At 46.8% G+C, this 14,370-nt stretch overlaps 2 protein-coding genes across 4 annotated transcripts in view; one reads left to right on the forward strand and one right to left on the reverse strand.

Moving 5' to 3' along the window:
* The window catches only part of RNF10 (ring finger protein 10), a 32,390-nt gene extending 27,276 nt beyond the window's left edge, over positions 1–5,114 (forward strand). The window contains exons 14-17 of one of the 3 annotated variants that reach the window (XM_007129983.4): positions 1,408–1,508; positions 3,906–3,963; positions 4,062–4,220; positions 4,827–5,114. In XM_007129983.4, the coding sequence (XP_007130045.1) occupies positions 1,408–1,508; positions 3,906–3,963; positions 4,062–4,220; positions 4,827–4,903 (395 nt within the window). In that variant the 3' untranslated portion in view covers positions 4,904–5,114. Of the gene's footprint in view, positions 1–1,407; positions 1,509–3,905; positions 3,964–4,061; positions 4,221–4,632; positions 4,804–4,826 lie in introns of those variants that run through there. The other 2 variants (XM_024120726.3, XM_055080307.1) reach the window with 2 other exon arrangements.
* A 2,123-nt stretch (positions 5,115–7,237) lies between these two features.
* Positions 7,238–9,485, reverse strand: POP5 (POP5 homolog, ribonuclease P/MRP subunit). Its single transcript, XM_007129982.3, has 5 exons — positions 9,420–9,485; positions 9,210–9,352; positions 8,019–8,168; positions 7,754–7,837; positions 7,238–7,639 (listed from the first exon to the last, which is right to left on the reverse strand). The coding sequence occupies exons 1-5, from the start codon at positions 9,437–9,439 to the stop codon at positions 7,524–7,526; spliced, it is 513 nt and encodes a 170-aa protein (XP_007130044.1). The 5' UTR covers positions 9,440–9,485; the 3' UTR covers positions 7,238–7,523.
* Between the last annotated feature and the right edge of the window lie 4,885 nt (positions 9,486–14,370).

The raw sequence follows: 14,370 nt of genomic DNA on the forward strand, positions 1-14,370 counted from the left end.
GTATGTGTTAGCGTACGGTATTTGTTTTTCTGACTTACTTCACTCTGTGACAGACTCTAGGTCCATCCACCTCACTACAAATAACTCAATTTCGTTTCTTTTTATGGCTGAGTAATATTGCATTGTATATACGTGCCACATCTTTATCCATTCATCTGTCCATGGACACTTAGGTTGCTTCCATGTCCTGGCTATTGTAAATAGTGCTGCAGTGAACATTGTGGTACATGACTCTTTGAATTATGGTTTTCTCAGGGTACAGGCCTTCAGCCTTTTAAAAATGTTTTTCCTTATATATAGAATGTATTAATGTGTCATGAAATTAAACAGTTAAAAGGAGTTACTATAATTTCAGAGCGCTGTCTTTTCTGATCTTCATCCTCCTGGCAGATAGTTTTTGCTACTTAAAATTTATTTTTGTCAGGCATTTTCAGTGAAAGGTCCAAGATCAGAATATTTAAAACTCTTGGTGACCCCCTTGTGATCATATGCCCATCACTTGGCAGATTTAGGAGCCTGAGACCAAGGCAGGGACTTGGTTAGTGGCAGGGACTGGGACTAGAATCTGGGTCTTGAGGGCTGCACAACCATTATGGTCTTCATAATGAGAAGAGAGCTACTAAACAAAGGAACATGGCAAAACATTGACTACATCATCTGTGATACAAAGATTGCGTTTTCACATACTAGCTTTTCTGAAGTTATTTGGACTTTAATGTATTCAGGCAAGAGCAGTTGGATGGTCCTAGGAATAAAAGTACCACAGAGCCCTGGCTGACTATGGCAGGGCCTGCTGCTGAGAGAGTGAATAGGCGTCTCCCTCCCAGCAGTGATCAGGGCAGTGGGTAGACTGATCTGTGGGAAATGTTCAACCCTAGGTCAGAAAGGATGGAAAAGACTAATTTACCTAGGGAGTATCAGGGAAAAGCTTGCATCTTGCTGGATTTTGCTGCTGTGTGTTTTGGATTCTAACTGAATATTCCCAGGTCATAGACTTCTTTTGGCTGGAACATAAAGGCTGACATGATTACATTTTATATCTTTTTTTCCTTGGAGCTTTTTCATCCATGTAAAACCATTCTATGACAGTCCGATACCTAGGCCTTGAGAACCGGCTGATGTGGAGAGGATTTTTCTTACCGTGGGAATAGATTTTGCTATGCCTTGTAGTGTTATTGTAACTATGAAACTTTTCTCTCTCTATGCTGATCACTCATGTGAACAAATAGGCCATGTTCTTGGCTTTATAAGCACATGGCAGAGTTGAAAGTGGATCACAGTTAGCTTTCTGAGGCAGGGTTGTTAATTATCCAGACCCGATTCTGGGTTCGTCTCTTCTCGCTTATTAACAGGACACTAACTCTTTGGAACTTGACTTGTATAATCAGGTCTCTGGTTCCCTTTCAGACTTTCTGCTGACCCCTCTGTCACCCACTGCCAGTAAGGGCAGTTCTTCATTCTGCGTTGGGAGTCTGGAAGAAGACTCTCCCTTCCCTTCCTTTGCCCAGGTAAACCCGTTGCTTGTGAAGCAGCCCAAGGGTATTTAACATGAACTCTGATGCTTGTTCTTTCTGGAAATCCCTCTGTTGGAGATGGGGAGACTTACAGGCTAATGTTGCACTGACTCTGATAACCATGGAAGGCTTTTTAAAGATGGAACGTCATGGAGTTAGTCTCAGATATTACCATAGACTTACCAAGGAAAGAGGCCAAGAGTAGTTGAGGAAGAATCAGGAGTTTTAATTATTTAACAAGTCATTAGATACTTTTGTACTGAGCACTGTTCTAGGGGCTGGGGATATGTCAGTCAATTTTAACTGGTCCCTGGTTCTAGGACCTCTGATTCAGTGGTATCTGTTACATATAATAAACTATTCTTCTTCACTTGGGGAAAGGGAAAGTTGTCTTGGTTATCCTGTAAGCTGATTGATTAGCTTTCTTGAGGAGTTGGGTTGGAGGCAACACTAGGCTAGTGAGATTTGATGTCAGATCAGTATTAATCTTTAAAACAAGCAAAACACTCAGCATTCCTGCATTCAGATAACTGAGGAAGATGGACAGACAGCTTGACAAGCAGCCTTGTAGGAGGTTAGTATTCATTTCTTTGGGGCTAGTTTGGAATCATTAGCTTAACAGTTCTTCAGAGCAGTTAGTTGATACGGGTGTTTCTCTCGTACAAATGGCAGTTTGTGCTGAGGAATAAGCAGGAATTGAGCTTTGGTGAGGAGAGTCTTTGAAGTCAAGGAGGATGAAATAACTGAGAGCGATCCTGAGAATGAACTGCTAGGTTTCAGAGGTTATAAGCAAGTGGCTCCGAGGAGTTAGGTCAATGCCTAAGTTGTTTTTTTAGCTAGGTTTTACTGCCATTGCTTTTTTTAACTCTATATTTTGAAAAACTTCAAACTTAAAGAGTTTAAAGGATAGTATAATGAACATTCATACCTTTCACCCAGATTTACCATTTGTTACTATTTTGCTATATTTGCTTGCTTTTCTCTCTCTTTTTTTTTTTTTTTTTGCTATGTTGAAAGTAAGTTACACACCTCATGGATGACACTTCACAGCTAAATACTTGGGAGATACATGCCCCCAAGATGACATTCTCCTGTGTAACTACAATTACCATTATCACATCAAAGACAACTGATTTAATACTATCTAAGATGGCACATATTTTTATTTTCCCATTTGTCTCAGTGTCCTGTATTGTTTTCAGTCAGATTTAATCAAAGACTATTCATTGCATTTAGTTTTTCAAGTCTCTTTAGTGTCCTTTGATCCATAACGGTTCCTCTGGCTTCTGTTTTTTTGTTTTTTTACCCGTGACATGGATATTTTTGAAACATCCAGGCCAGCTGTTCTATAGATTATCCTATAGTTGAGATTTTTCTGATTGTTTCTTCATGAGTGGACTCAGGTTAAACATCTAAACATTTTTGTCAAGATTAAAATATAGGTGATATATTTTAATGACCTTGAAGAGTAAGATGATTCACATGTCGTACTGTTGGACCCCAGACTCCCAGGGACCAAGGGAGCAGATCGTCAAAGTGTGGTACATGATGAAGAAAGTTTATCAGTGAAATCAACATCTGCCAGTTGAACTCATCTTGCACAACATGCAAGCCCCACTTTGGTAAACATTTAGGACAGGCATTCCTACTTGCATCTTCTTGGGCTTGTCTCTTGGTAAAATTCACCCTGCTTTGAGTGGCTGGTATGTGTGGCGGCTGGGATGCGCAGTGGCCCTTAGCACTGACAAAGCTGGTCTTGGCCAAGTGGGTGACAAATTTCCTCACTCGGGCGAGAGGAATCATTGTTCTGATTTTACTGTACTTGCAGGAATATGGTTTATGGCTGGATCTAAAAGCTAATAGTTAAGGAACTATTGGAAAAGCAAAGACCACAAGGTAATGAGGGCTGTGGGAGCAGTTTCAGGATAAAGTTAAATTGATGTTTGTGGCCTTAAGTAACTGAGGTTTGATAGCCAGGTGGTTTGTTTTAAAATTGGAAGGTCCTGTACACTCCTTATTCTAAGAGGTTGATGTTTTTAGGAGTCTCCAGAAGAGTAGGAAAATTTGTCAGAAGCAGGCAATGACACAGAGTCAGGATTCCCAACTTCAGAATCTGCATATGAATCTCTCGTGCCTTCTTTGCAATGTGCTTTACCTGTTTCCTAAGGAACAACTGGTTTCCCACCTTGTGGGTTTCATTGCCAGTTCCATTGGTCAGGATATAGAGGACATGACCAAAACAGTGTTAAGGAGAGAAGTATCTAGAAAATCTTTTTCCCAGAGGGGTAGTTGGTCCTTTGTCCCCCGTACCAGTCGGTGTCAAGGTAGGAGTCTGGAGAAGAAATGGCGTCAGTTACTTAAATTCTTTCCTCCCCTTTCCCACTTTGGCAGATGCTGAGAATTGGAAAAGCAAAAGCAGATGTGTGGCCCAAAACTGCTCCAAAGAAAGGTGAGAACAGCCCTCTGGTAAAGGGGAAATTTGGCCCCTTTCAGAAAGTAAAAGGCTCTAGTGTTGTTTCTGCAATTTTAACACTGGTGTTTTTTTAGATGAAAACAGCTTAGGTCCTCCTGCCCCTGTGGACAGCGATGGCGAGAGTGATAACTCAGACCGTGTTCCGGTGCCCAGTTTCCAGAATTCCTTCAGCCAAGCTATTGAAGCAGCCTTTATGAAACTGGACACGCCAGCTACTTCAGATCCTCTCTCTGGTAAAGGCACAGAAGTGGGGTGCTCAGCTCAGGGCTATCATTCCCTCCTGGATCCAGTGGCAGACATCACTAATCAGTTGCACTTTTCCCTCTGAGCCTCAGGGCTCACATTCTAGTGCCAACTAACATTCCATTTGGTACGTTAGCACCTTTTTGCACCCGAGATTAGTTCTTTTGAGGCCTTGGTGTGAAATTCTGAGGACTTTTTTTTTTTAATTAAACCTTCTAAGACACAGTGGTGGAGGGTGGCTAATAGATGGAGAAGGTGTGGCTTGAAGCACACCCCCGCTCTGTGGTGTTCATGAACTAGATACGAACAACACTGGCATTTATGCGTGCTTCCTGTGTGCCTGGTGTTGTGCTAATTTTATTCTCCTAATACCATATTAAATGGGTATAACTCACATTACAGATGAGGAGCTGGGCTGGGGACGTAAGTGATGGACCTGAAGACAAACACCAGAGTGTGCGAGGACTGGTATTTGAATCCAGGAGGTCTAAGTCCAGAGCCTGCACTCCTAGCTGCCTGCGACTATCATTAATGAAAACTGGCCAGGGGGCAAGGCGATAGCATTCTAAGCTAAGCTGTTTCTGTTTTCTGTTTAGAAGAGAAAGGAGGAAAGAAAAGAAAAAAACAGAAACAGAAGCTCCTGTTCAGCACCTCAGTCGTCCACACCAAGTGACACTACTGGCCTGGCTACCTTCTCCATCTGGTTTTTTTTTCTGCGCTTTTGTTTTGCTGCTGTAATTTTTAAGTATTTGAGTTTGAACAGATTAGCTCTGGGGGGAGGGGGTTTCCACAATGTGAGGGGGAACCAAGAAAATTTTAAATACAGTGTATTTTCCAGCTTCCTGTCTTCACACCAAAATAAAGTATTGACACTCACAAGAGAACTCTTCCTGCCATGGTTTTTAGTTTGTTGCCAGGTTAGTCTTTTTGACCCATGTGTAGTTCGTTTTTCTCAACCGGAACTAAGTTTGAGTCCCTTGGAGCAGCCCAAACCAGTGTTAGTGTTACAGCACTGCTCTGCTGTGACATCTTGTGTCAGGGCACCATGCTTTCAGCACACCTAATAGTTGAATCTTTTCTATCTGTTCAGTTCTCCCCTTGTTATCTTTAAGAAACAGAGGGATGGGAATAATATGGATTTAGGACACCCAGCTTAAATTGCAGTTTTTCTTCTGACAAATAACCACACTGTGGTGTCAGACCCAGGTTGCACTGGCATGTGTGATGGAGGGTTTTGCCTCTTGAACGTGGCTTCTGTTTGGCAAGGAAAGCTGTAACTGTCATTGACAAAGGAAGCCTGGGGACCTGGCAACCTTTAGATCAAGCTTGAAGTTTCAAGTGACAGTGGCCTGAGTTACAGGAACAGAGGAGCCTGGCACACCCGGAGGAAGAGCAGGACAGGTTTAAAAGCAGTGGGCTTGGGGTTCCCTGGTGGCGCAGTGGTTGAGAGTCCACCTGCCGATGCAGGGGACACGGGTTCGTGCCCCGGTCCGGGAGGATCCCACATGCCGCGGAGCGGCTAGGCCCGTGAGCCATGGCCGCTGAGCCTGCGCGTCCGGAGCCTGTGCTCCGCAACGGGAGAGGCCACAACATTGAGAGGTCCGCATACCACCAAAAAAAAATAAAAAAGCGGTGGGTTTGCCCACTGCCTCCCTGTTGCCTAGGAGCAGTCTTTTTTTTTTTTTTTTTTTTTGCGGTATGCGGGCCTCTCACTGTTGTGGCGTCTCCCGTTGTGGAGCACAGGCTCCGGACACGCAGGCTCAGCGGCCATGGCTCACGGGCCTAGCTGCTCCGCGGCATGTGGGATCCTCCCGGACCGGGGCACGAACCTGTGTCCCCTGCATCGGCAGGCGGATTCTCAACCACTGCGCCACCAGGGAAGCCCCCTAGAGCAGTCTTATGCCTTGGTTTCAGCTAAAGTTGTGAACTATTTTGCTGCTTAATAAAGTGACCTCTAGGTGTAATAGACTGAAGGCAAATAGTTGCAATAAATCACCTGCACAAGCATTGTGAGCATTCTGGTTTCTTTAAGATGATTTCAGGTTAGCTTTTTAAAAAAAAAAAAAATTATTGGTTGCACTGGGTCTTAGTTGTGGCTGGCAGGCTCCTTAGTTGTGGCATGTGAACTCTTAGTTGCAGCATGCCTGTGGGATCTAGTTCCCTGATCAGGGATCGAACCTGGGCCCCCTGCATTGGGAGCGCGGAGGCTTACCCATTGCACCACCAGGGAAGTCGCTAGACATATACTTCTTAATAGATTAACAGCTACTGTGAGCTTGAGCAATTCGAGTAATGTCTTTCCTAGTGTCGGGCCTAAAGGGTTCTTGAGCTGGGTTTAGCTTTAACCTCCCATTCTTAAAAGGAAGAGATCCTGGGTCAGGAACTCTTCTGGGTGGATGAAGGGGCATGTGAAGCAAAAAATTACAAATCTTTGTTAAATATTTAAGGGACTTTGAGTGATGTCCATTTCATTAAGGAGAAAATAGGTCCTAGAAATGTCTTTCATAGGTAGCAGATCAAAACTGATCATAGTCTCTTGTCCCTCCTAATTCCTGTGAGTGCATTGTCTCACCTGCCTTCAGGTGCCAGGCAGGTAAAAGGCAATAGGGAAGGGTGGAACTATGGAAAACTACCAGAAGTTGGCAGCTGCTACTTGACTTTGTAATAATGAGGTCAGGCGAGACCAGGTTTTTTCCCCACTCAAAAGTGAAAGAACTGTATTTTTTGTCAGGTTACCTGGTTAAGTATTGGCAAGGAATCTGGAATTCTTAAGGTCCTGTGGGTCATTACTGAGACCAGCTATAGATCTGTGCCAGTTTAGTTGTTGTGTCTCACTAAAACTGCTATTCTGAATGACCTGGATTACTTAGGGCCCATCCTAGGGGCAGGGGTACAAGGTCTCAAGTGGGAGGCATCTAGCACTACATGGGGAGCAAGTTTTCTGGCCGAGGGTGGAGAGGTGAAAGAGACTAGGCCAAGCATGAACTTCACATGTGCACTAAATGCTACAGAAGCCAAATACATTTATTAAACCTGCTCTCAGCCAGGCAGTTAGATACAAAGATGTCTATAACTACAGGGACTTAACAACCTCGAGAACCACTTAACCAGGCGATGCTGAGTAAAGGTGACTTCGATTAGTTTTAAGCAGATAAGTCCATTTTGAGCTGGTCACTTGGCCTCTGGTCAGCAGTCATCCAGTTTGAGAAGTATAGAAGATGCTGCTGCCTCCCAGAATGTCCTGTCCCAACAAGTGGGCCCTGAGGCTGGGGCACAGGGCAGTCTGCAGAGGTTCACTCCATTGCCTCAGCAGCCTCCTCACCACCACTGTCTGAAAGCTCCTCCCCAGCCGACTCCTCCTCTGGTAAACAGCTTCTTGTGACAGACTTCTGGATAGCCTCTCGTTCTCCTGAAGAAAGAGTACAGTACGGGTGATTAAATATGTCTCTGGGAGTGGCCTTTCATTCATGTGGAGGGGGAGGCCAGTCACTTGCTCAGTGGGCACAGGGCTAGCGTGCCTTACCTTCATCAGTGCAGTTCTGCAACAGGATCAACAGCTGTCTCCTGTTGTACTGAATCAGGAACTTCTGACATGTTCTGATTGTACCTGGCACGTGAAAGAGCTTTGTGGTCAGCAGCTTGTGAAAAGTGTTTGCCTGAAGAGTCTTGCAGAGCTAGGAAAAAGTATCTTGCTCTTGGCAGGAGAGCAGGAAGACCCATCCACCACTGAAGACTGAACACTGAACTTGTTACCTATTGAAAATGAGACATATCACATGCACCCATACCTCCCACGTGTAAGGTGTTGAGAAAACACGGGTAACGGTGTCCTTTGTTCTCCAAGTATGTGATGAAGGGAAGAGCTGACCACACAAGCCGGTAGAATTCCTTCCTGCATCGAAGTAGCACTATTCCGGTATAGGCATTGAGGTATCGCACTACAGCAGGAAAAAAAAAATCATTTGGGGAAACTTTGGATCCTCGGGAATGGGTTAAACATCTTGGGGTAATTGAGAGCCTATGCGCTAGAGATCCTTCAAGGCAGTGGCAGCTGGGATGCATCAGTAAGCAAAAACTGATTTCTGAAGAAAAAAAAATTAGGACAGACTTTCATTTACAGAAGGGAGAGAAACAACATCCATTGCCTCGCACACCACTCAGAACTGGTGAATTCAGAATTTAAAGCGGTCTTCTAATCGACTGACTAGTTAATGAATGGGTGGGGAGCGTAGAGATCCATCTTCCTCAGAAAACCCTTGGCTGAAAAGCAAGTTGCTCTGCAACTGGGCTATGCAGGTTCTTGTAGAAGCCAACTGGGTCTCACCTGATGTAGGAGAGTTGTGCCTATGTGCATTACCTTCTACTGGATTCAATTTCGAGTAGATGGTAAGAGAATGAGTTTACATAGTGTGCCTGTTGAAAGGGCCTTCTGCATTTACCTACACACATTCTGTACTTCACAGGCCCTTTTCAGGGTTAATTTTCACAATGTTTTTTCCATGTGATGTCAACGTAACCAGTCAAGTAACTTAGAACCATACGCGGCTTCCCTCATTTAATTTTCACCATCCTGTTAAACTCAATACATATGTCAAATAGGTACAGGGGGTTCTTGCCCAAAGTCTTACTGCCTACTGCTCTTAGCTCTCCGCCTAACTCTGGACTCACGCAGACCTTGGGCTCGGATCCGAGATTCCTAAAAAGGACGATATCTTTTTTTTTTCCTTTTGCCCCCACCCCCACCCCCCTCATGTGGGATCTTAGTTCCCCCTCCTGGGATCGAACTCGCGCCCCATGCATTGGAAGCGAGGATGCTTAACCACTGGACCTCCAGCAAAGTCCCAAAGGACGATATCTTACAGAGCACTGTGCACAGGGCTTGGCAGTTGCTGGGGTCGCTCGTGCCCCTTCTTTCTCCCTCCTCTGGCCACCGCCCCCTCCACGTCCCGCCGGCCCCCGGTTCCCCAGCACCCTCGCACCCGCGAAGCCGATGGAGCAGGCGGCCGCGCCGAAAGTCCCGTGCACGCGGGCGATCGTGTCCCGTACCAGGCCGCCCAGCACTCGGTCCTCCAGACTCAGGCGGCAGCGGGGGTCGTCGGACACCACTTCACAGAGCAGGTACCTAAGGCGGGCGAGAGGGAGGTGAGAGCGGGGCCAGGCCGCCGGGCACCGGGCAAGGGTCTGCCTACCTGTGCTTGAACCGCACCATGGCGGCCTCCGCCTCCAGCAGCCGGACCCGCAACCCGGATGTCTGCTTTCTGGTCGGCGGCCAATGGGAAGTTGGCCTGACAGCCACTCAGAGGGGGAGGCGGAGCTAGAATGTAGGCGGAGCCCCGTGTCGGTCTCCTTCGAGCTCCGCCTCCCTCTGAGGAGCGCAGGCGGCCTGCTCAGCTCTTCGCTGATTGAGTTGTTTGGGAGCTGGATTCCGAGATTGAACACCTTGTGCTGTGATGGGTGGTTACGCCCCACGCCGGAGTTTCTACCGCTGTGTAGGACGCAGCCGCGGCATTTTGAGCCTCCAGGACGTTTACCTTCTATTAGCTTGCAACACAGTCGTGTGTGCACTTATATTTTCTCCCCAAGATGGACGGTGGAACTTTTGAGGGCAAGACCTTGCACTCACAGGCCAGGGATTGACAGAGGGGAAATCGGATCCTTATTTTCAGATTAGAGCTCGGTTTAATTTCCCCATACAGCCAAATATGTTATTACTGTTTAGGCCTTTCAACAACCTTATGGAGTCGGGTGTATTGTCTTATTTTTTGTTTGCAAAAGCCATCCGTGGTCTTTATATTTTCTGTGTGGAACAGAAATGCACAAAGAAGCAAATAAAAATAAATTATAATCCCAGCACCGAGAGAGACTAATTTATAATGTAGTGGGTTTTCTTCCTTCATTTTCCCCCTGTGCCAGCAGTTCTGCAGTGAGGTCCAGGAAGCACTGGGTTTTCTGAGACTCTTTCAAGGAGTCCCCAAGATCAAATTACTTTCATAATAATACTAAGATGTTACTTGTTTCACTGTCTCAGAGTGGACAGTGAAGTTTTCCGGAGGCCACATAACAGTGCTGACATTATTGCTCTGATAGCTAGGAGAATTGTGTATTGTTTTAAACATTTCTCAGTTTTAACAGACATGGTAAGTATCAATATATACCACAAAACAAAAGCTCTTTGGGATCCTCAATAATTTAATGAGTGAAAAGGGGTCCTGAGACAAAAAAAAGTATGAGATGAGAACTTCTGCCGTATGTTAAATTATATTTTTCCTTTTATTTTCTTTTTAAGAATAGGATCATACTGGACTTCCCTGGTGACATAGTGGTTAAGAATCCGCCTGCCAATGCAGGGTACACGGGTTCGAGCCCTGGTCCGGGAAGATCCCACATGCCGTGGAGCAACTAAGCCCGTGCGCCACAACTACTGAGACTGTGTGCCACAACTACTGAGTCTGCGTGCCACAACTACTGAAGCCCGCGTGCCTAGAGCCCGTGCTCCACAACAAGAGAAGCCACCACAATGAGAAGCCTGTGCACCGCAAGGAAGAGCAGCCCTCCGCTCGCCGCAACTAGAGAAAGCCCGCGGGCAGCAGCAAGACCCAAAGCAGACAAAAAATATATATATAGGATCATACTGTTTAGTACTCTTCTTTTTTTCCCCTTGAATATCTTTTTAAAAAATTGTCTTAATGTGGCATAACATACATAAAGCGCATATTAAGTGTACAACTCATTGAATTTTTACATACGTATAGAATTTTGCAACCATTGCCCACATTAAGAGAGCATTTCCAGCACCCAGGAAGGTTCCTGTGCCCTCTCCCAGCCATAAACCTTCCCAGCAGTGGCCTCTATTCTGACTTCTATCATGATAGATTAGCTTTGTCTGTCCTTGAACTTTATATAAATATAAATCTCCAACAGCATGTTTGTGTGTGTGCGTCTGGCTCCTTTCTCTCAACATATTATATTGTCTGTACGATTAATTCTTTCATTTGACTATATTTTCATGTCAACTGTGCTTCAAGGTTATTTTTCAGCTGCTAAACTGGTCAATATTCCCACGACGGACGTTTAAATTAGTTCCAGATTTTCTTGTTATACCCAGCACTTTGATGCCCAGCCTTGTAACTAGCTCTTTATATCCATCCCTGATTATTTGTAGACCTGTCATGGACTTGGCGGGCTCTGTGAGGTCCCTGAAGGGAGTCGGGTTTCACAACCGATTGTTTGCAAGATCTGGAATGAGTTCTCAATTTTTCCATCTCTCACTCTAAATCACCTTAAAAGAGGGATGCTAAGGAAGTAAGGGGAAGAGGGAGAGCACTGGTCCTGCTGAGGGACCAGGGCTCTTTGCCCCTCACCCAAGAACCACCTCTTTATCCAAAAACTGTTCCCGCCAGCGTCCTCCTTTTGTCAGCAGGGGGCGTCAGAGGCTCGTAGTGCGTGGAGAAAGTCTCAGCCTCTGAGCTTCCCCCCTCCCCTCCCGTCCCTAAAGTAACTCCCCTAACACTTCCCAGCCTTCAATTCACTTAATCCAAACACCGCGCCTATTTCATAGATGCCGTTGGGGCTTTGAGCAAAGTCACACATCCAATAAGGAGCAAGATCAGAATTCGAACTCCAGGCCATCTGACTCCGTGGTCCTTGCTCCGGTCTACACCGCTGATGTCCTCCGGTGCACGGTTTCGCTGTCCACTGCGTAGAAATTGGAGAGACTACAGACGTAAATTAGAATCTCCTCTCGGTCGTTTACCAGCCACTTGCTCTGAGGCGGTTAATTCGCGTCTCCGTCTCCAAGATCTCAGTTTCCTCATCTGTGCAACAGGATAATAATGGTTCCTCCCTCATGGGTGCATATGAAATTTAAACCAGATATCGTGGGCAAACGCCTGGCACAGTGAGTGCACAGTAAATGCGGATTTGATCGAATGATTTACTGCTACCCGCAGGCATAGCCCCAGGGGAAGCACAGCGGGGCGGTCCTGGGCCTCCCCTCCGCCGACCCGGCCGGGCGGCCTGCCTGGAGGCCCCACGAGGGTCCCGGGCGGCCGGGAGGGGCGGCGCCGGCGGCTCAGCCCGCTCCCCGCGGTAATTAGCCGGTGTCCGCTCCGGCTGCGCCAGCCGCTAATTACACGTCTCCTAATGAGGCCGGCGGCTGTTTGCAATCACGCGGGTCCCAGGCGCGCGGCGCGGGAGGCCGCGGGGGAATCCGCCCCCTGGGGTGTGGACAGCTGCTGCCTCCCCGGCCAGGAGATCCGCTTGGCGGCGGCGGGTGTGCGCCCCGGCAGTGCCTGCCGCCCGAATGCGCGCCCGTCAGTCTTTGGAACCATTATCATGCCACTTTTACAGGTGAGGAAGGGGCCTGTGGCTCGGAGAAGTGAACTCACAGGCGCGAAACTCACGCTGGAATAGTCTAATCCTTACCTCTCTGCCCCCGAGCCTGTGCTCTTAACCGGCTACTGCCTAGATCAATGGGGTACTTGCTGTTGTGTGACTCCTGGGACTACTCAGGAGAGTGGGTGTCAGATCAGATAAAAGGAGGAATGGGTGTGTGTGGGGGAGGAACTTCCTTTGAGCTCTTCCCCTCCTTCCCATCTGAAGGTTCTCACTGTCAATTTGCCCTTTTGGATCAGACACAAAGCCGAGTATCAGCTCCAGTAAGTCCTTTAAAGCTTACTTGGAAACGTAAATCACACAACCCATTTCTCGGACTGGGAAACCTGGAGCATTCCCTAGGAAGTAGTTGAGGCAACTGCTAAAATGCTCCCATAACATGAGGGTGGGAAGCTATAACTATGTACCTTGTTCTCAGGGCCTTCTGCGGTGGGATCCAGAGTAGCTGGCTTTATTCTTCATCCTTATGTTCTGGGCTACCAATTAAAAAAAAAAATTATTGGAATATAGTTGATTTAAAATGTGTTGTTTAGTTTCTGCTGTACAGCAAAGTGAAGCAGTTATACATACACATATATCCACTCTTTAAAATATTCTTTTCCCATATAGGTTATCACAGAGTATTGAGAAGTGTTCCTTGTGCTATATTAGTTATTTTATATGTAGTAGTGTGTATATGTCAATCCCAATCTCCCAATTTATCCCTCCCCCTCACCCCACCGCCGGCTACCATTTATTAGGCTCTCTGTTCCAGACACTGTACTGAGCACTTCATGTGCTTGACTTCCTTTAGTCCTCATGACAACCCCATGAATGTAGGCTCCATTATTCTCTGAGGCTCAGGGAGGGAAGTGACTTGTCCAAGGTCACACAGTAATTTCAGCAGACAGAGACATTATGTCTTACCCCCAAACCTGTGCTCTTGACCCCTTGCTCTCTACCTTTTCTGGGATATCTGGGACCTAGAAGAATGTTCAAAGAAGGCATAGACATTCTGAAGTGTCTTTGGCAGCCAGGGGGTCCCGATCAGGGCCTGGATGCTGCCGTGGTGGATGGTGGCAAAGGAACATTTTTCAGCTTCAGCATTTGTTAAGCAGCCGCTGCTCATTAGGGGCTCCTGCTCCTCTAATCCAATCAGCCAATTCCCTATAAAACTTTTATGGGGACAATCTGGATAAAATTAAACCCTCCATCTGCCTGGCAAGGGGCCTGGGGAGCTGCTGTATCCACCGGGTTGCAGGGGCAGGCACAGCCCTCCCTGGACCTTAGAGACAGAGCCATCCTGCTTCTTCCCTCATCCTCCCTGCTTTGTGGACCTCTTTCCGTCTGGCCTGCCGGCTGTGAGGATTCACTCATCCCCAACTTAATTGAAATTACAAGGGCACTACTGTTTGACCCAGCAATTTCTCCACCAGGAATTTATCCCACAGAGATTCTTGCACTTGTGCCCAATGACAGGTGGACTAGGATGTGTCTTGCAGCATTGTTTGTGATAGCAAAAGGCTACCTCAATGTCCACCAGAAAGGATCCACTGTATGTGTATATTTATTAGATGACCATGTGCCAGAGAATTTGTTAAATGCTTTACATAGGGCTTCCCTGGTGGCGCAGTGGTTGAGAGTCCGCCTGCTGATGCAGGGGACACGGGTTCGTGCCCCGGTCCGGGAAGATCCCACATGCCGCGGAGCGGCTGGGCCCGTGAGCCATGGCCGCTGAGCCTGCACGTCCGGAGCCTGTGCTCCGCA

This window comes from Physeter macrocephalus, chromosome 19, assembly GCF_002837175.3.
Source record: "Physeter macrocephalus isolate SW-GA chromosome 19, ASM283717v5, whole genome shotgun sequence".
Lineage (NCBI taxonomy): Eukaryota > Metazoa > Chordata > Mammalia > Artiodactyla > Physeteridae > Physeter > Physeter macrocephalus.